The 21,246-nt window shown below is 39.1% G+C and overlaps 1 protein-coding gene across 1 annotated transcript in view; it reads right to left on the bottom strand.

Moving 5' to 3' along the window:
* Positions 1-282: 282 nt before the first annotated feature.
* LOC112406236 (serine/threonine-protein kinase Nek10-like) overlaps positions 283-21,246 on the bottom strand; it is a gene marked incomplete at its 5' end in the record, with an annotated part of 59,973 nt that continues 39,009 nt past the window's right edge. Inside the window, 4 exons of the mRNA XM_024754960.1 lie at positions 283-1,155; positions 5,329-5,384; positions 5,465-5,517; positions 7,977-8,085. Of these exons, the coding sequence (XP_024610728.1) occupies positions 1,107-1,155; positions 5,329-5,384; positions 5,465-5,517; positions 7,977-8,085 (267 nt within the window). The remainder of the gene's footprint in view (positions 1,156-5,328; positions 5,385-5,464; positions 5,518-7,976; positions 8,086-21,246) is intronic.

Below are 21,246 nucleotides of genomic sequence, written 5' to 3'. Positions count from 1 at the left end.
TCAGCTTTCAGATTACTAATTATATAGATTTAAAATCTTCTTAAGTAGTTAGAAGTGCAGTCTGATTTGGCAATAATTTCTCGACATTATACCAGTTATAAGAAGCCAGTTGAAGAGATTTTAGCCCAATAAGAACCTAGAGAATTTTCACCATAAATTATCCCCACACAGGAATGGGACACTCTTTTGGTGCTCTGAGTTCTCTTTTCTAGAGACGTCTCAATGAATAAAGAAGACATTTATATTTTATTATATAACTTATTTTCATTTCAAATTCTCAAGCAATAAAAAATTTAAAAGCAATGTTGGTAATTTCAGTTAGGCGGGACTTGGAATATGGAATATTGCATCTCTTTCATAGACTCTATGACTCTTCAAAGTGCCCTAAAAACACTAGTTTGATTAGCAGCAAAGCATTAGCCTAATCAAAACCTCCCTCTTCCCCCTATGCATATATACATATACACAAACTATACATCAATACATTCTTAGCTTAAATATGACAATTTGACTGTTATTCCTAGAGGCTGTGCAATGTTACAAATACTGTTCAAGACCACTAGTACCCAACTGGTTAAGAGAAAACCAATCCTTTCATTAAAACAAACAAATAAAACTACAAAATAATTCGATCACATATTCTGAATTTCTTTTAAGATTAAAAACATTGAGGGATACAGTGAATCATCCAATATATTACTGTTCTGAGTTCTATAATTTTCTTTATCTAAAACTATCTTTTATACATAGATGCCTTTAAACATAGTTTCAGCAATTCTAAGTAGATTCCTTTGAAAAATATGACAAGTATTTTATTTTTTAACTTGGAGGAAAGTTCTGTAAGGAGTGGGTTTTCTTCTCACAGATGAATTTTGCAGCATTTTCTCCCAGAAGTACGCTGTCATCCTGTATACATGTGTCCTAAGGATGAAGCCTCTTAGCACTGGACCTCCAGAAAGAGGTCCTGCAGGCACCATGGCATGTTGGTCTTTTCTCTTCCACACTCTTTTAGCAGCACCCAATCTTTGGGCATCTTGCCAGTAGTGGTTGAAGTCCAGAACTTGATCTTCACTGGGAAAACCAAGTCCATTCAAAATGCAGCACTTTCATCTTTTGGTTGGGTGATTCTTGGTCCCCCATGGATAGGAGTGATACCTAGAAGATTCAAAAGTGGAAGGAGTTCTCTACAGTCTCAAATATTTTAGTTCACATATTCAGTTTCAAAAGCAGTAGCTCAGGTATATAAATAAATAAATCACAATGAATAAAAAGGTGATTCTAAACATGATGGAATGGGGAGATTTTTAGAAAGTTGACTTTTGCTGAAGTTCAGTGCTAGCATTTTCTTTCTCAAATTATAAACGTAATAGGAACTAATAATCCTACAGTGGAAAAATTAATACCCATCCAAAGTAACCTGTACATTAAATGCCTATTTTAAAGCAATGCAAGTTGATTCAATGTAGATTTCTTTTTCTCTCAACACATATTTCATTGTTACAAAGTAAAATATTAATATGTGCCCCTAAGTATATAAGAATGGTATGCTGGTCATCTATTCACTCACAAAACTCAACAGTTTTACTCTCATTAGAACAGTGATAAAATGAAGGCACGCCAGGCTGTATCCTTCTGGTAAGGAAGCTAAATATTAATGTGTGCAAAATATAGGTAATCATACATCCCTGCAAATGACCACAAATAGAGCCCACCTAGGGCTGGCCCAGTTTGTTTTGACCTTGTTTCATTTTCCTTGCAATCTCAACTCAGTTCTACTTCCCCTTCCCAAATCCCTCATTTAGGTTAGGGCTCCTTGTTGCTGTTTCTATTTTTGTTATCACTTTCTTTAACTAATGCAGTATGTTGTGCCTGAGACATTCTTCCTACCAACTGCCCAAGCAGTCTCACCATTACTTATAACAGTTTTAGGTATCTTCCCCAAAGACAGCTAATAGCTAGATAATGGCCTTATCCTGAGACTCTCCATTTGTGAATAGCATCTCTCTAACCCTAACTAAACATAAACCCTATGATCTAAGCTGAAATGTTCCATGTCTTGGCTTAATGCTTTAGCTGCTGTCTGGATGCTTTGTAGATGTGTGTATAGGTTTGAACTGACAGTCTTAAGCTGTAAGCTTGAGGAATACAGGACTTGTGTATGTAATTCCCTTTGCATGGTTATTAATCAAGATCATTTAATAATATTTTGCAATGATGGCTATGATGACAATTAAGATGATGATGATGATTATAAGAACAATAGAAGATCTGACTAGATACTGGTGGAGGAGTTAAAACAATGTTTCTTATTTCAAACCACATTGCTAGGGAAGGTTTTCTCAACTTGTGTTCCAAATAAAAGATGAAAAATCACTGGGTAAACAAGGTCAACAGACTCTTTCCTAAAGTATATCTCAAAGTTTTCAATATAGTCATGTGTGTCAACATTCTCGCAAAATGGAAAAATGTACATTCAAGGTTTCCCAAATATATTTGGTCATGGAACTTTATTTTTCATATAACATCTATTATCATCTTTGATAATATTGGCTATTTACAAAACCTATTTGGGAGAATACACTCTACTGATTCTAAGTACTGATTCTAATTACCTCTACACGTCCTGTGATATTTAGCATCCTCTATCCTTTGAGTATGGAAAAATCATGACTGTCACAGCTGATCTGATTCATATTTGGAATTATGTACACTTTCAGTTTGTGAAGTATTAGGTACTTCTATGTGGAGCCTGACTTACTTCTTGGAAACTAATTGGGAACATCGGTAAACAAGTAATGGCTTTAAGCACAACCAAAGGTTATTTTTACTGGTAAACCGTGAAAACTGTCTCCCCCAATTATATATGCTATCACTGCTATTAGGAGCTGAAAAGGGAGTATCACGGTTATATGGATTTTTTTTTTTTTTTTGCTGTACGCAGGCCTCTCACTGTTGTGGCCTCTCCCATTGTGGAGCACAGGCTCCGGACGCACAGGCTCAGTGGCCATGGCTCATGGGCCCAGCCGCTCTGCAGCATGTGGGATCTTCCCAGACCGGGGCACGAACCTGCGTCCCCTGCATCGGCAGGAGGACTCCCAACCACTGCGCCACCAGAGAAGCCCCTGGTTATATGGATTTTTAAATGGATGATTCATTTTTATTTGGAACATTTTAAGAAAATTTGATGTCATTTCCATCATATATTACTTTAACTTGATCGTTTAAATCATATCTTCATATTATATTCACAATTCTGAATATAACTGTAAATAAATTTTCACCTTTGTCATTAGGCCTCTTGTTGTCTATTTACCATAAGAAGAAAATCTGCAATTTCTTTTAATACAGGAATATGTCTTTGAAAGTAGAAGTAATGTTTGATTTTTTAAAAACTTAATAATTGTAGAATTGAAAAGGATAACCATAAATTTCAAAATAAGACTGGAATTACTATTTCTAAAAACGGAAAAATAAGAGCTCTTATAAGAGCTTCCCGAAGTTCCTTACACCCCTGTTTTTTCATTATATTTAGCTGATTTTCTGCAAAAATTTGAAGACATCCATTGCCCATGATCCTGAGTCTCTGAGAAAATGTGATTAAAAAAATGATAAGCATGACTTTTGCCCCACTACAAGCCAACGGCACTTGAAATAATAAGTTGCTGAGAGTCAAGAACAGAGACATTCATACTATCCATGGAAGGCTGGATGTACTCAGATCAAGAGGAAAAAATGAAAATTCAAAATCCCTCCAGGGATGGGGGGAGAAGAGTTATTATGGAGATGGTTATTTCTACTAACAATATACCTTTGGAAAATGAGAATTACTCATCATTTCTCTGCAGTTACAAACCACAACAGGACTATATGTACATAGATAGTATTTTGGAAATATATTATCAAGCCAAAAGAGCAAGCAGCTGAATAATCTTATCTGTGATTCATAAGAACAACTCATTGAAACAGGGAAAAAAAAGGCTAACCTAACCTCAAAAAAGATTCTAATTTCTATATAATGACCTTAATAGAATGTTCTTGAGACCTCTTTCTCTTTCCATGGCTAACAGATATCTTTGGGGAAGACTTCTAGAATAATTTAAATAGTGGTCAAACAGATAGCTTCATTAGCTAGACAGGAAGGTTATTCCTCCAGGTAGAAAAGGCCACTTAGGGAAAACAAACTCCACTGGACTATGTCTCCTAAGGCAACTTTGGCCATATAGGATGTGTAAGTGGTTACTCATGGTCAATTTGATGCTTCTGTTATGAGTGGGCTCCTTGGAAAAGTCAAGAGACAGCTCATGTATAGCAGACACTATCAGCGCCCATATCCCCTCTTTCAAAGCACTTCAAAGCAGGCTGGCCTGACTCCCTACGGCCAGCACCTGCGTTTCTTTTCCTGAGGATATCTCTGGTCTCCAGAATCTGCTTTGTCCACCCTTACAGAAGGCCAGAAATGCCAGGGAACTAACGTCCTCTGGGGAAAAAGGCCTCAAACGATGACTAATGGAAATTAGAGATAAATACCATCCCAGCTCCCTCAGTCCATAAGTGGGAGAATTGAGGTACATGTTCTCCACTGGCGCTCAGATTTCCACAATGGGATCAAGCTCCAACCACCACAATAGTAACTTACTTGAAAATGAAATCTTTATTGAATTATTTCTTCAATCCCTTACCAGAGTTTCTTGGGATTGCCTCTCAAACTAATTGTACTCAAATCTTTGTGCCCTAAACTGTGCCCAACAGTAAAATTGCAGGAATCCATAACTGAATGAAATTGATATAAAATAGAGTATATTTTTAGATCACCAATAATGATTATTTTAGAAGATAACACAGCCCCAGTAAACTGCAATTTCTTATTTAGGGTAAGCAAATGGGAACACATAACAACAAATCCCTTTCCCACAAACATATCTTAAATTCACCAGAAGTGATTCTTCGTTTAGTTGCACGTTCCCCCTTGCATTCTATACAAATAATTGCTAGATTTTAGTCATGGACATTTGAGTTTTGGCTCTTCCAATACGGGACAAACATGCTTAATTTAAAAAAAATATGTAGAAATAATTTTCCATTTCATTATGTAGGAGTAAATTATTACTAAGTGATCACCCTTTCTTTTTCAACCAAGAATACAGCAGCTGCATCCATATAAAAGATGGTCAACATACATTCTACTCACAGTTGTATCAAGTCTAAGCCAAGATATTTTACAAAAGTGTTTAAAATAGAAGGTCGGGGAAAACCTCTAGAATCAAGGATAGAGAAATTAGATCTAATATCCAATGGTCTAAATTGAATTTTCACATTTCTAGATCTCACCTGTTAGAAGTAAAATTGTAATAACCACTTTCCTCTAGGACTTCTTCAATCACAATCTAAAGTTAAAAAAAATCAGGTTAGTATTGAATTAAAAGCAACAAAATAAAATCATTCAGAGGCACCGCAAAAACCTCACCTGCATCTGTTCATATGTTATCCCCTGCTCCAAATCAAAGCTGGAGGGTAGACCTGAAATAGATAAATTATGAAAAGTCTGACATTTGGTTCATGTTTTCTTAGATTTTATTGGCAATTATGACTCACATGCAGTGAAAAGAGGTCAGTTTCTTAGTGATGAAGATGAGTACTCACAAACACATTCCAAATTATCTTGGCTTTTGGGGTGGCCATCACAAAATAATACACAAGATTTATGTGCATTGCTCATGGTATAAATTGGCCAATTAACTTAGGGGTGTGTGTGTGTGTGTGTGTGTGTGTGTAAGGATAGGTGAGGAGTGGTTCTAAACACAAACTTCCTGATAGGCAAAGAAAAGATTAAGAAACTATTCCTAATCCACAAGGCAAAAAGAGTAGATATGTGCTAGAAAAAAAAAACAAATTCTTAGAGGAAGGCAGAAATAGCCAGAGGAGGACAACAAAGGTCTGACCCTTGGCTATGGCTGCCAGGAGGGAATAAAATACATTTAAAATCAGAAGACAGTAATTCTTTTGAGGTTTGGTCTGAGTATGATATACCAGCACATTAACCAACCCCAGCACCACCCAAAGCAATGTTGACCAGTTTCCACTCAGGTCAATCAACACTTATCACATGGAGGCCCAGGAGCTCCCCTGCCACTTACTTAGGAGAGAGAAAAGAGAATGGGTTGAAGGTTAAGAGGACGCACAAGGATGTGAGTGCTGGCAGCTTGTTTTTCAAGCCCAGCTTAAAGGTGTTGCCCAAAGTGCTCCCTGGTTCTGCTGTCTTTGTTTCTGTCCAGGCTGCCATGACTACGGACACACCTGGTCTACTCTGGGTAGGGGCATCCAGCTTCTGGAAGAGCCTGTCAACTCCCTCTCAGGCCGCTGAGAGACTTCCACCAGAGTTCTTCACTCAGCAGGGCTGCTGTGGTAAGAAGTCTGGCCTGTGACTGACTTACCTGCCTAGGGGGATGCAAATGACTTTACTTCACTTAGTATGATAATCTCTAGATCCATACATGTTGCTGCATATGGCAAGATTTTATTCTTTTTTATGGCTAATATTCAATTATATATATATATATATACCACATTGTACTAAGTGAAGTAAGTCAGAAAGACAAATATTATATGATATCACTTATCTGTGGAATCTAAAAAATAATACAAATGAACTTATTTACAAAACAGAAACAGACTCACAAACATAGAAAACAAACCTATGGTTACCAAAGGGGAAAGCGGGGGGGGGAGGGATAAATTAGGCATATGGGATTAACAGATGCACTCTACTATATATAAAATATATAAACAATAATGATTTACTGTATAGCACTGGGAACTATATTTAATATTTTTAATAACCTATAAAGGAAAAGGATCTGAAAAAGAATATATATATATATATATATCTGGATCACTTTTCTGTACACCTGAAAATAACATAATATTATAAATCAACTATAGTTCAATTAAAAATAAATAAAAGCAAATGACTTTAGATAACAATTTATCTCGATTTTACAGATTTCTCAGGGATGATTTTAAATGAAGTTCTGTCTACCCAGTTTAGCTGTATCCTAGGAGTCCAAGACTTAGGGAAAGTTTGATAATTAGTACATGAAGTGATTTGCCCAAATTAGGCAACTTCAAAAGCACAGCAGAATTAGGCTTTTTTTTTTGGTCTGAGTAGATGGCAAGTTTTCATTTAACAGTAAAAGTTTCACATCTTTCTGCCCCACTGAGAGATATAACTATAGTTTACAGGGATTCCAAAATTATTTAGGAATTCTGTAACCTCAGAGTAGCTTAAAGATCTCTTCTGAGGTCAAAAATATCACAAGAAAAATTACATTATGCTGAGTCCCTACTACTGGCTAAGTACTTTTTATATATTTACACTGATCATTGCTATAATCCTAAGATGGTTACCATTTTTGTTCCCATTTTACAGGCAAGAAAACTGGGGTTCAGTGAGGTCAAATAATTTGCTCAAGATCAGCTACTAAGTGGTTCAGCTGAGATTTGAATCTAGGCATCCTGGTTTACAGAATACATACCTTTAATCCCTATGTTATATTGCCTCCCTATGAGAAATTTTTTCAAAAAAAAAATTAAATATGTCTGATGTGGATTCTTCAGGTAAGTGTCAAATTTTCTGTTTTATTCAAGCTCTTCATTTCTGCTTTTTATCCCCCTGGATGTTTTTGGGCATTTGATTTCCCATCATCAGATAAGAAGAAGTAAAAGGAAATACAATTTACCCACACAGATTCTGTTTGCTTATGGTATTAATAAATGATCAAGGAAGGTGTCACAAGTGTGTAAAATAAATCTCAGGGAATTTCTAAATTCCTACTGTATGTCCTTCCAACTGTCACCACAGATAATCAAAATAAACTCTATTTTCATTTTAAATTGAAGATAATCTTTTAAGGATAGCTGCTGATCCAAACAATCTATTTCTTTGTGAAAGCCAGATTTCCTGTGTTGAAGATCATTACCTGTTGGGTTATTTGGGGATAGGCTGTTTCGACCTGATGAATGATGCAATAAATGGTAATCTGCTGTGAAAAAGTTGGGCTCAATTGGTTCTGGAGATCCCTGAGATAACTGAAACAGAAAAAGCAAAACTGCATCTTATTTTGCATTCAGAATCAAATGACATGAGACCTCTGTGTGCGTCTCTGCCCAGAAAAATTAGTGCTCTTCTATTGTCAATCCCTTGTATACAGATAAAGACCAATCTTCTTCCTTTAAAAAAAAAAGATAAATTAGATACAGGCAAATTACAGTGAAAGCAAGTAGATAATTCCTGGTCACATGAAAATAAAAAAAATACTATATAGCTTTATGAGAACAAAATAAAACTGGATAGAAAAATAATGGCATGGGCCTGAGATATCAAAATGTTATTTTTGTCAGGTGTGGGAGGAATGAACTCCAATCATTCAACAAAACATAATTTTTAGCCCAAATCATTCTTGTTTGACCAAGGCAAACACATTTCTTTATACATTTTTCTAAATTACTTTTTTTTTTTTTTTTTTTTTGGCGGTACGCGGGCCTCTCACTGTTGTGACCTCTCCCGTTGCGGAGCACAGGCTCTGGACGTGCAGGCTCAGCAGCCATGGCTCGTGGACCCAGCCGCTCCGCGGCATGTAGGATCTTCCCGGACCAGGGCACAAACCCATGTCCCCTGCATCGGCAGGCGGACTCGCAACCACTGCGCCACCAGGGAAGCCCCTAAATTACTATTAATTAATTTTAATCTCCAAACATTAACTCCCAACACTGTAAAGGAAAGAGTAATTCACTAAATGCCAGAACTTATTAAAGTTCCAATTGTTTAATGCCGTTCTATAATGATGAATTTTTTAAATGAAACTTTCAAAATCCTTTCACCTTTAATTCCAACTAACACTTGAGCTGGCCAAGTTTTTGTGCCTGTGTAAAACAATATACTTTTAAAATGTCGATACATATTAATAAACAAAAGGCACAATTTAGACTATTCGATAGTAGCTACCTTGGATTCACAAACTCTATTCATGAATTAAAATATATCATAGTTCAATCATTTGAGCAAATTGTTTGGCAGTTCACAAATATGCCCACCCTTTAAGCCAACAATCCCACTCTTGGATATACACGCACAAGAGAAATGAGTACTTCTGTTCATCAAAAGACATGTACAAGAATGTTTGTAGCACATTTATTCGTAATAATCAAAAACTGGAAAACCCCCAAATGCCCACAGGATAGATAAATATATTGTGGTGTGCTTATCCAATGGAATTTTGCCAAACATGAAAAAGAACACACTATGGATATACACAGCAAGATGGATGAGTGTTGAGCAAAAGAAGCCAGACACAAAAGGATACACAATGTATAACTTCATTTACACATATTTTCACAACCGAGAAAAGCTAACCAATGGTGACAAAGATCAGGACAATGATTACATTGTAACAGGTAGTAGAGTTTGACCAGGAAAAGGCAGGCAGGAGCCTTCTTCTGGGCTGGAAGTGTTCTATATATCGATGTGGGTGGTGGTCACATGGGTGAATATATATGTAAAAGTTCATGGAGCTGTATATGTACTTCACTGTATACATTATGCATTTTATACATTAATATAAACATTTTATATTAGCAATTGATAATCATTCCATCAATATGCTTTGGATACTATAAATAAAAATCATTTTTGAGTTTTCCAGTCTTCATATTGCCAATGAATGCTACACATTAGAAAAAAGATATGAATCATCCTTTTATATTCTTGAAAATTTATTTTCCTTACTTTAGTGACAACTGATAAAATTAATAACCCATCTGTAAAATGACAAGATTGTAAGACTGTAATAGTGTAATGCAGGAAGATTTTATTCACTTAATAACTTTCTCATCAGTGCTATTAGGAGGCAATGCAGATAGCCTTAAGCATTTTGTAGTTCTAATATCTAAGGTAGTAGATTATTCCAACTGAACTTCTTAATATGTCTTGTAATGCTGAAAATGATTTCCTGGTATTACCTTCCAAGTGACTTCAGATGGATTTTTTTTCATATGGTTGAGCATAGGAGTAATTTGGCTGCCTGAAATGTTCATCCCAATTATTTCTTAGAAAGCTTATTTAAGTCAACTTAATTATTAAGTGAACACCTTGGAATCCTAAAGATTTCACAGACTGGAAGATGCACAGTACCATATGTGAATTGTTACATGGAGAGGTCAAAAGAGTCATTTTAAGATGACAGGACAAGTTCTTTTCATTGATTCAAACCTTGAAGAGAGGAGTGTTTGATGTTTCCAGAGCCTGTGTCACACTAGCAATCTTCTAGTCTAAGAACTGTGAATTCTCAGAGGGATGGGACCATGGAAGAAGCCAAGGACTAAAATCTTTAGTCTTGTGTTTGAGACCCAGATACATTTATTTTTATCCTAGGAAATTTCCAGAACTTTGTTTTGCAGTTCAGTTTTTTGATGTATACTATATTCTTTCAGCAAATCTTTTTTGCCCCTTACTATGTGACCTGAGCAGGTTTTGTAAATCAGAAATGTAAACCTTTCAATCCACATACACTGATGATCTGCCTAGCTTATTAGCACCATGCTGGGCACCATGGAGGACACAGAAATGATCTGGCCTCCATGAGACTAGCAAATTGACTGGAAAAATAGGCTAATGTATATAAAACAAGAGGGCAATGCATTAAATAATGAAGTGTGAAATGAGACGGTGAGATCTAAGCTTACACAAAAAAGGATGCTTCATGAAGATCAGCATGGTTTTCAGAAGCTCTGTAGAAGAAACACTAGAGCTGAAACTCAAAGGCTGGAATTGGGTGGGATGCAAGGAAGTCAAGTGAACATTCCAGGTGAGAGGAACTTGAGGGCAAAGGCTGGGTATTGCATATTAATGGCAAAGTGATAAAGGGCTATGACATTAGTCCATGTTATGGAGGCTTGGGGATTTAGGTTGAAGAGAGGAACACAAGTGTTATTCATTAATTCAGGGGGTATTTTTTATTCAAAAACATTTTTTAACTTAAAATTTTAAAAAATTTAAATATTTTTTAGCCACACTACACGGCATGTGGGATCTTAGCTCCCTGACCAGGGATCAAACCCATGCCCCTGCATTGGAAGCACAGAGTCTTAACCACTGGACCACCAGGGAAGTTCCCAGGGAGTATTCTTTTTTAAAAAACAGCAGGTTCTTTTTAGTTATCCATTTTATACATATTAGTGTATATATGTCAATCCCAATGTCCCAATTCATCACAAAACACCCCCCACCACGTTCCCCCTTGGTGTCCATGCTTTTCTTCTTTACATCTGTGTCTCAATTTCTGCCCTGTAAACCAGTTCATCTGTACCGTTTTTCTAAGTTCCACATATATGCATGAACATACGATATTTGTTTTTCTTTTTCTGACTTACTTCACTCTGTATGACAGTCTCTAGATCCATCCACATCTCTACAAATGACTCAGTTTCATTCCTTTTTATGGCTGAGGAATATTCCATTGTATATATGTACCACATCTTCTTTATCCATTCGTCTGTGGATGGGAATTTAGGTTGCTTCCATGTCTTGGCTATTGTAAATAGTGCTGCAATGAATATTGGGGTGTATGTATCTTTTTGAATTATAGTTTTCTCTGGGTATATGCCCAGTAGTGGGATTGCTGTGTCATATGGTACTTCTATTTTTAGTTTCTTAAGGAACTTCCATACTGTTCTCCATAGTGGCTGTATCAATTTACATTCCCACCAACAGTGCAAGAGGATCCTTTTTCTCCACACCCTCTCCAGCATTTGTTGTTTGTAGATTTTCTGATGATGCCCATTCTAACTGGTGTGAGGTGATACCTCATTGTAGTTTTGATTTGCATTTCTCTAATAATTAGTGATGTTGAGCAGCTTTTTATGTGCCTTTTGGCATCTGTATGTCTTCTTTGGAGAAATGTCTATTTAGGTCTTCTGCCCATTTTTGGATTGGGTTGTCTGTTTCTTTAATATCGAGCTGCATGAGCTGTTTATATATTTTGGAGATTAATCCTTTGTCAGTTGATTCATTTGCAAATATTTTCTCCCATTCTGAGGGTTGTCTTTTCATCTTGTTTGTAGTTTCCTTTGCTTTGCAAACGCTTTGAAGTTTCATTAGGTCCCATTTGTTTATTTTTGTTTTTATCTCCATTACTCTACAAGGTGGATCAAAAGAGATCTTGCTCTGACTTATGTCAAAGCATGTTCTTCCTATATTTTCCTCTAAGAGTTTTATAGTGTCCGGTCTTACATTTAGGTCTTTAATCCATTTTGAGTTTATTTTTGTGTATGGTGTTAGGCAGTGTTCTAATTTCATTCTTTTACATGTAGCTTCCCAGTTTTCCCAGCACCACTTATTGAAGAGGCTGTCTTTTCTCCACTGTATATTCTTGCCTCCTTTTTTTTTTTTTTTTTTTTTTTTGGTACGCGGGTTTTAAGAGGCTTTTTTTTCTCCCCTGTTTTTTTTTTCCCCTTTTTTTTTTTTTTTTTTTTTGTGGTACGCGGGCCTCTCACTATTGTGGCCCCTCCCATTGCGGAGCACAGGCTCCGGACACGCAGGCTCAGCAGCCATGGCTCACGGGCCCAGCTGCTCCGCAACATGTGGGATCTTCCCGGACCGGGGCATGAACCCCTGTCCCCTGCATCAGCAGGCGGACTCTCAACCACTGCGCCACCAGGGAAGCCCTCTTGCCTCCTTTAACAAAGACAAGGTGACCATAGGTGCGAGGGTTTATCTCTAGGCTGTCTATCCTGTTCCATTGATCTATATTTCTGTTTTTGTGCCAATACCATAGTGTCTTGCTTACTGTAGCTTTGTAGTATACCCTGAAGTCAAGGAGCCTGATTCTTCCAGCTCCATTTTTCTTTCTGAAAATTGTTTTGGCTATTCAGGGTGTTTTGTGATTCCACACAAATTGTGAACTTTTTTGTTCTAGTTTTGTGAAAAAGGCCATTGGTATTTTGACAGGGATTGCATTGAATCTGTAATATGCCTTGGGTGGTAGAGTCATTTTCGCAATGTTGATTCTTCCAATCCAAGAACGTGGTATATCTCTCCATCTGTTGGTATTATCTTAAATTTCTTTCAGCAGTGTCTTATAGTTTTCTGCATACAGGTCTTTTGTCTCCCTAGGTAGGTTTATTCCTAGGTATTTTATTCTTTTTCTTGCAATGGTAAATGGGAATGTTTCCTTAATTTCTCTTTCAGATTTTTCATCATTAGTGTGTAGGAATGCGAGAGATTTCTGTACATTAATTTTGTACCCTGCAACTTTACCAAATTCATTGATTAGCTCTAGCAGTTTTCTGGTGGCATCTTTAGGATTCTCCATGTATAGTATCATGTCATCTGCAAACAGTGACAGCTTTACTTCTTTTCCAATTTGGATTCCTTTTATTTCCTTTTCTTCTCTGATTGCCGTGGCTAGGACTTCCAAAACTATGTTGAATAATAGTGGTGAGAGTGGACATCCTTGTCTTGTTCCTGCTCTTAGAGGAAATGCTTTCAGTTTTTCACCATTGAGAATGATGTTTGCTGTGGGTTTGTCATACATGGACTTTATTATGTTGAGGTAGGCTCCCTCTATGCCCACTTTCCAAGAGTTTTTATCATAAATGGGTGCTGAATTTTGTCAAAGGCTTTTTCTGTATCTATTGAGATGATCATATCGTTTTTCTTCTTCAATTTGTTAATATGGCGTATCACATTGATTTGTGTATATTGAAGAATCCTTGCAACTCTGGGATAAAAGCCACTTGATCAAGGTGTATGATCCTTTTAATGTGTTGTTGGATTCTGTTTGCTAGAATATTGTTGAGGATTTTTGCATCTATATTCGTTAGTGATATTGGTCTGTAATTTTCTTTTTTTGTAGTATCTTTGCCTGGTTGTGGTATGAGGGTGATGGTGGCCTCATAAAATGAGTTTGGGAGTGTTCCTTCATCTGCAATTTTTGGAAAAGTTTGAGAAGGATGGGTGTTAGTTCTTTTCTAAATGCTTGATAGAATTCACCTGTGAAGCCTGGTCCTGGACTTTTGTTTGTTGGAAGATTTTTAATCACAGTTTCAATTTCATTACTTGTGATTGGTCTGTTCATATTTTCTGTTTCTTCCTGGCTCAGTCTTGGAAGGTTATACCTAAGAATTTGTCCATTTCTTCCAGGTTGTCCATTTTATTGGCATAGAATTGCTTGTAGTTGTTTCTTAGGATGCTTTGTAATTCTGCAGTGTCTGTTGTAACTTCTTTTTCATTTCTAATTTTATTGATTTGAGGCCTCTCCCTCTTTTTCTTGATGAGTCTGGCTAATGGTTTATCAATTTTATCTTCTCAAAGAACCAGCTTTTAGTTTTGTTGATTTCTATTTCATTTATTCCTGCTCTGTTCTTTATGATCTCTTTCCTTCTACTAAGTTTGGGTTTTGTTTGTTCTTTCTCTAGTTCCTTTAGGTGTAAAGTTAGGTTGTTTATTTGAGTTATTTGTTGTTTCTTGAAGTAGGCTTGTATTGCTATAAACTTCCCTCTTAGAACTGCTTTTGCTGCATCCCATTGGTTTTGGATCATTGTGTTTTCATTGCCATTTTTCTCTAGGTATGTTTTGATTTCCTCTTTGATATCTTCAGTAATCTCTTGGTTATTTAGTAACATATTGTTTAGCCTCCATTTGTTTGTATTTTTTACGTTTTTCTCCCTGTAGTTGATTTCTAATCTCATAGTGCTGTCGTCAGAAAAGATGCTTGACATGATTTTAATTTTCTTAAATTTACTGAGGCTTGATTTGTGACCCAAGGTGTGATCTATCCTGGAGAATGGTCCACGTGCACTTGAGGAAAAAGTGTAATCTGTTTTTTAATGGAATGTCCTATAAATATCAATTAAATCTATCTGGTCTACTGTGTAATTTAAAGCTTGTGTTTCCTTATTTTTTTATTTTTATTTTTTTGTGGTACACGGGCCTCTCACTGTTGTGGCTTCTCCCATTGCGGAGCACAGGCTCTGGATGCACAGGCTTAGCGGCCATGGCTCACAGGCCCAGCCACTCCATGGCATGTGGGATCTTCCCGGACCAGGGCACGAACCTGCATCCCCTGCATCGGCAGGTGGTCTCTCAACCACGGCATCACCAGGAAAGCTTGTGTTTCCTTATTAATTTTCTGTTTGGATGATCTGTGCATTGGTGTAAGTGAGGTGTTAAAGTCCACCACTATTATTGTGTTACTATCGATTTCCTCTTTTATAGCTGTTAGCAGTTGCCTTATGTATTGAGGTGCTCCGCTGTTGGGTGCATATATATTTATAATTGGTATATCTTCTTGGATTGATCCCTTGATCATTATGTAGTGTCCTTCCTTGTCTCTTGTAACATTCATTATTTTAAAGTCTATTTTATCTGATATGAGTATTGCTACTCCAGCTTTCTTTTGATTTCCATTTGCATGAAATATCTTTTTCCACCCCCTCACTTTCAGTCTGTATGTATCCCTATGTCTGAAGTGGGTCTCCTGTAGACAGCATATATATGGGTCTTGTTTTCGTACCCATTCAGCGAGCCTGTGTCTTTTCGTTGGAGCCTGTAATCTGTTCACATTTAAGGTAATTATCTATATGTATGTTCCTATTATCATTTTTTGTTTGTTTTGCAGTATGCGGGCCTCTCACTGTTGTGGCCTCTCCCATTGTGGAGCACAGGCTCCAGACGCGCAGGCTCAGTGGCCATGGCTCACGGGCCCAGCCACTCCGCGGCATGTGGGATCTTCCTGGACCAGGGCATGAACCTGTGTCCCCTGCATCAGCAGGTGGACTCTCAACAACTGCACCACCAGAGAAGCCCCCTATTACCATTTTGTTCATTGGTTTGGGTTTGTTTTTGTAGGTCCTTTTCTTCTCTGTGTTTCCCACTTAGAGAATTTCCTTTAGCATTTGTTGTAGAGCTGGTTTGGTGGTGCTGAATTCTCTTAGCTTTTGCTTGTCTGTAAAGCTTTTGTTTTCTCCATTGAATCTGAATGAGATCCTTGCCAGGTAGAGTAATCTTAGTTGTATGTTCTTCCTTTTCATCACTTTAAAATGTCATGCCACTCCCTTCTGGCTTGTAGAGTTTCTGCTGAGAAATCAGCTGTTAACCTTATGGGAGTTCCCTTTTATGTTATTTGTCATTTTTCCCTTGCTGCTTTCAATAATTTTTCTGTGTCTTAAATTTTTTCCAATTTGATTACTATGTGTCTCAGTGTGTTTCTCCCTTGGTTTATCCTGTATGGGACTCTCTTCACTCCCTGGACTTGGGTGGCTATTTCTTTACCCATGTTAGGGAAGTTTTTGACTACAATCTCTTCAAAGATTTCCTCGGGTCCTTTCTCTCTCTCTTCTCCTTCTGGAACCCATATAATGCAAATGTTGTTGCATTTAAAGTTGTCCCAGAGGTCCCTTAGGCTGTCTTCATTTCTTTTCATTCTTTTTTTGTTTATTCTGTTCTGCAGCAGTGAATTCCAACATTCTGTCTTCCAGGTCACTTATCCATTCTTCTGCCTCAGTTATTCTGCTATTGATTCCTTCTAGTGTAGTTTTCATTTCAGTTATTGTATTGTTCATCTCTGTTTGTTCTTTAATTCTTCTTGGTCATTGTCAAACATTTCTTGCATCTTCTCGATCTTTGCCTCCATCCTTTTCCCGAGGTCCTGGATCATCTTCACTATCATTATTCTGAATTCTTTTTCTGGAAGGTTGCCTATCTCCACTTCATTTAGTTGTTTTTCTGGGGTTTTACCTTGTTCCTGCATCTGGTACATAGCCTTCTGCCTTTTCATCTTGTCTCTCTTTCTGTGAATGTGGTTTTTGTTCTACAGGCTGTAGGATTGTAGTTCTTCTTGCTTCTGCTCTCTGCCTCTGGTGGATGAGGCTATCTTTGAGGCTTCAGCAAGTTTCCTGAGGGAGGGACTGGTGGTGGGTAGAGCTGGCTGTTGCTCTGGTGGGCAGAGCTCAGTAAAACTTTACTGAGAAGGGGATGCTTCTCTGCTGATGGGTGGGGCTGGGTTCCCTCCCTGTTAGTTGTTTGGCCTGAGGTGACCCAACACTGGAGCCTACCTGGGCTCTTTGGTGGGGCTAATGGCAGACTCTGGGAGGGTTCATGCCAAGGAGTACTTCCCAGAACTTCTGCCACCATTGTCCTTGTCTTCACAGTGAGACACAGCCACCTCCTGCCTCTGCAGGAGACCCTCCAACACTAGCAGGTAGGTCTGTTCAGTCTCCTATGGGGTCACTGCCCCTTCCCCTGGGTCTCAATGTGCACACTACTTTGTGTGTGCCCTCCAAGAGTGGAGTCTCTGTTTCCCCCAGTCCTGTTGAAGTCCTGCAATCAAATCCCACTAGGCTTCAAATTCTGATTCTCTAGGAATTCTTCCTCCCATTGCAGAACTCCCAGGTTGGGAAGCCTGACATGGGCCTCAGAACCTTTACTCCAGTGGGTGGATTTCTGTGGTATAAGTGTTCTCCAGTTTGTGAGTCACCCACCCAGCAGTTATGGGATTTGATTTTATTATGATTGTGCCCCTCCTACCATCTCACTGTGGCTTCTCCTCTGTCTTTGGATGAGGCATATCTTTTTTGGTGAGTTCCAGTGTCTTCCTGTCAATGACTGTTCAGTACTTAGCTGTGATTTCAGTGCTCTCTCAAGAGGGAGTGAGAGCACATTCTTCTACTCCACCATCTTGAACTGCAGCTCCCTGGGAGTATTTTAAAAATCAACTACTGTGTGCCATGCACAGATCCAAACAATGAAAACAATCAATGGTAGCTAAATATTGTATTCTTGGAGCTTACTGTCTAATTAGGGAGAATTATGTCTGTGAAATATCCACTTGTATATTTGCAAAATTGTAAATATGCTGAAAGCATTGAAGGCAAGGCCTGTGGTTCTAAGAGGTAACAGACAGATTTAACTTAGGGAAGGCTTTCCTGAGAAAATGATGCTTATGTTGAGAGCCAAAATAAAGGGTCAGAGTGAGTAAAGGATGGAGTGGGAAGAACATTATAGGCAGAGGAAAGAGCAGGTGCAGACTTGGGAGGAAGCAGCATGGTAGATGGGCACTGTAGTCAGTGTGGAGACAGCAAAGGGCAAGAGTGGTATGAGGTGAGGGTGGAGAGAGAGGCAGGGCTTGGACCAAACAGGACTGTGAACACCATTGGTGGGGATTTTGGCATTTTATACTAAGAGCCCCTGGACAATGTTCTGTGGTGTGTGTGTGTGTGTGTGTGTGTGTGTGTGTGTGTGTGTGACATGATCAGATTTCTGTTTTGAAGAGATCACTCTGGAAGCAATATATGTAACAATTTGGGTGGGGCTGGGACTTCAGGGTGAACACAGGCAGATCATGAGGAGGCCCCTGCAAATAACGGAGGCCTAGGCAGTGGGACTTGGAGTTAGATGGTGAGGCAGGAAACTGGACATAAGTGTTTAGGAACACTGGAAAAAGTCTGGCAAAATGAATTGGAGAACAAGTAGATCAGCAAGAAGTGTGACACTAGTGCAAGAGAGGGGTGCTAAGAGCTTGGACTAGGTGGAAACCAAAAGGAAGGAATAGCTATGGAAGACCAAATATTCCCACTTAATAACAATGATAGCACCTATGCCATTGATCGAGTACTTACTACATTCTAGATACATTTGATATTCTATTTTGTTCTTACAACTACTTTGTAAGGTAGGCATTACCCCCATTTTACAGATGAGGAATCTGAGAAGTAAAGTAATTTGCTCAAGGAGCATAGCTAGTAAGTGGTAGAACCAGGGCTAGAACCCAGGGCTATAACATCAAAGGCCAACCAAAACCACCTACACTATGAATATTCCCCAGGTGTTAATGACTTAGGAGATGCAAGAGATAAAGTGGAGCAGTTGAAAGTGACCACAAGGTTTAAAGACTGAGCAGAATGATAATGGATGCTTCCAATGATATTCGATGTGGACAAAGGAAGGAAGCGGGTGCTGAGTTCAATTCTGGACATACCAGATGACAAAGTAAATGTTCATCCAGTAGGTGGAAATATGCGTGATACAACAGAATCTTTCAAAGCAGTGGCCTCTCAGGCTGGCTGAAACTGTGAGGTGGCTCAGCAGTCCCAGACCGGCACTGTGGGGTCCTCTTTTGGTTCATGAGCTAAGAGGTGTACCTCCCATCTTTGGCATGTATGTTCTGTTTGGAAGAATGTGTAAGAAAATTCCTTCTGAACTGACATAAAAGGGCTCTTCTGGGGACTCCAATCGAGATGGTGGAATAGGAAGTGGATCTCACCTCCTCCCACAAATACGTCAAAAATACATCTATATGTAGAACAACTCTCACAGAATACCTACTGAATGCTGACAGAAGGTCTCAGACAGCCAAAATTGCAAGAGAGATCACCACATAACCAAGTAGGACAAAAGAAAAAAGTAAAGGAAGTGAGACAGGACCGGCACCCCTGGGAGGGAGCTGTGAAAGAGGAAAGGTTCCCTCACCCTGGGAAACCCCTTCACCAGTGGGGAGATCCCTCAGGACAGAAAGGGAGCTTCAGAAGCTCAGAAGAGAGAGTAGCAGCTGGCTTGAAACAGGCAGAACAGCAAGAGATCAGCACAGAGGGTCTGCACCTCCTCCCTGCACTCCCCAGCCTGAGACGTGCATCTGCTGCTGTGGGCAGGGGCTGGGTGCTGAATCTCGGGATTCAGAACACAGACACAGGGAGAGAACTGGGGCTGGCTGTGCAGGGACAGCCTAAAGGGGCAGGACCATGCTTTGGGCCACAACCAGGGGTATGTGGAGGAAGGAGACCAGGTCTGCCATAGAAGTGAAGTGTTGTTAACAGGTGCAGGAAGTGAGGGACAGGGACCATCATAGCAGCCTCTTTCTCAGCATGATCACAGCTGGTTCAGTGCCACCTCTATGACTTCTGGGAGCACACAAGCACCAACAGGCTGCCCACATTCAGAGGTGAGGCTGAAATCAGAGTTCACTCCCAGGAGTTGTGCAACTTAGGAAGCAGGGCTGAAATCTGAGCCCTCTCCCTGTGGCTGTGCCATCTGCAGATTTATGCCACTGCCACCAGCTTTGTAAACTCAGTGCCTGCAGGACATCCAAGTGGACAACGGGTGCTCCCGTGGCTGGAGTAAGTCCAGCATTAGCAGCTGTCAGCTTTGCAGGTGCATGCACAAGGAGGCAGGGCCAGAGTCTGGGCTGCTTCCATATCTCCTACAGTGGGTACAAGTGCATGACTACTGTGGTCTTTGTACCTGACTTCAGTGGATTGGTGCCTATGGATCTGCACTGGTGACTTTGTGAACACAGTGCCTGAGGGACACTGGGCCAATTGCATTCCCACAGTTAAGGCAGGGCAGAGGGCAGTGCCAGCAACAGTATACTTTGTGAGCTCACACAACAGGTGACAGGCAACACCACCGAGCACACTCCTGGGTGGACAGCTCCTGCTGAAGAATGCTCAGTGGCTCCTCTCCTAGTGTGAGGGCTTCAATCTTGCCTACCTCATGCTGCAGTCAGAAATGGATATGGGGGCTTCTACTCCAAACACTAGAAAGTAGACCCTGTCCCTGACAGGATTGTGACAACCACAGAGCAAAGAGGAGGGCCCACTCATATCTAGTGCAGACTCTGGTCATCAAAACACCAGTCACACCCACTATCAAAGGGATAACAGCCAGTACACACTGGGGAAAGACCCAGCAGACATCCATACTAAAAGCAGCACTTGCACCAAAAATATTAAACCCACGCAAGCTACACAGGAACTCTCCCACATAAAAACAGCACTCCAAGACCACAGTAGATAACTCTTTCTCCTAAACTCATAGAGTCAGAGAAATACAAGTAAAATGAAGAAACAGAGAAATCACTCCCAATTAAAAGATCAAGAGAATTCACCTGAATGTACAAACAATGAAACAGATTTCTTCAGTCTAATAGACTCTGAGTTCAAAATGGAGGTAATAAAAATACTGAAGGGATTAAGAAAGTCTATCAATAGAAATGCAGATTACTATAAAAAGGAACCAGAAACTATAAAGAGGAACCAAGAAAAATTATAAAACTCATTTGCTGAGATGAAAACTGAGCTAAAGGCAATAAATGGAAAATTGAATAACGCAGAAGAACAAATAAGTGATCTGGAAGATAGAATAATGGAAATCACCAAATCTGAAAGCAGAAAGAAAGACAAATGAAAACAAAATGAAAG

This window comes from Neophocaena asiaeorientalis, unplaced genomic scaffold (genome assembly GCF_003031525.2).
Source record: "Neophocaena asiaeorientalis asiaeorientalis breed wild unplaced genomic scaffold, Neophocaena_asiaeorientalis_V1.1 scaffold651, whole genome shotgun sequence".
Lineage (NCBI taxonomy): Eukaryota > Metazoa > Chordata > Mammalia > Artiodactyla > Phocoenidae > Neophocaena > Neophocaena asiaeorientalis.
This window is presented reverse-complemented; position numbering and strand designations above follow the sequence as displayed.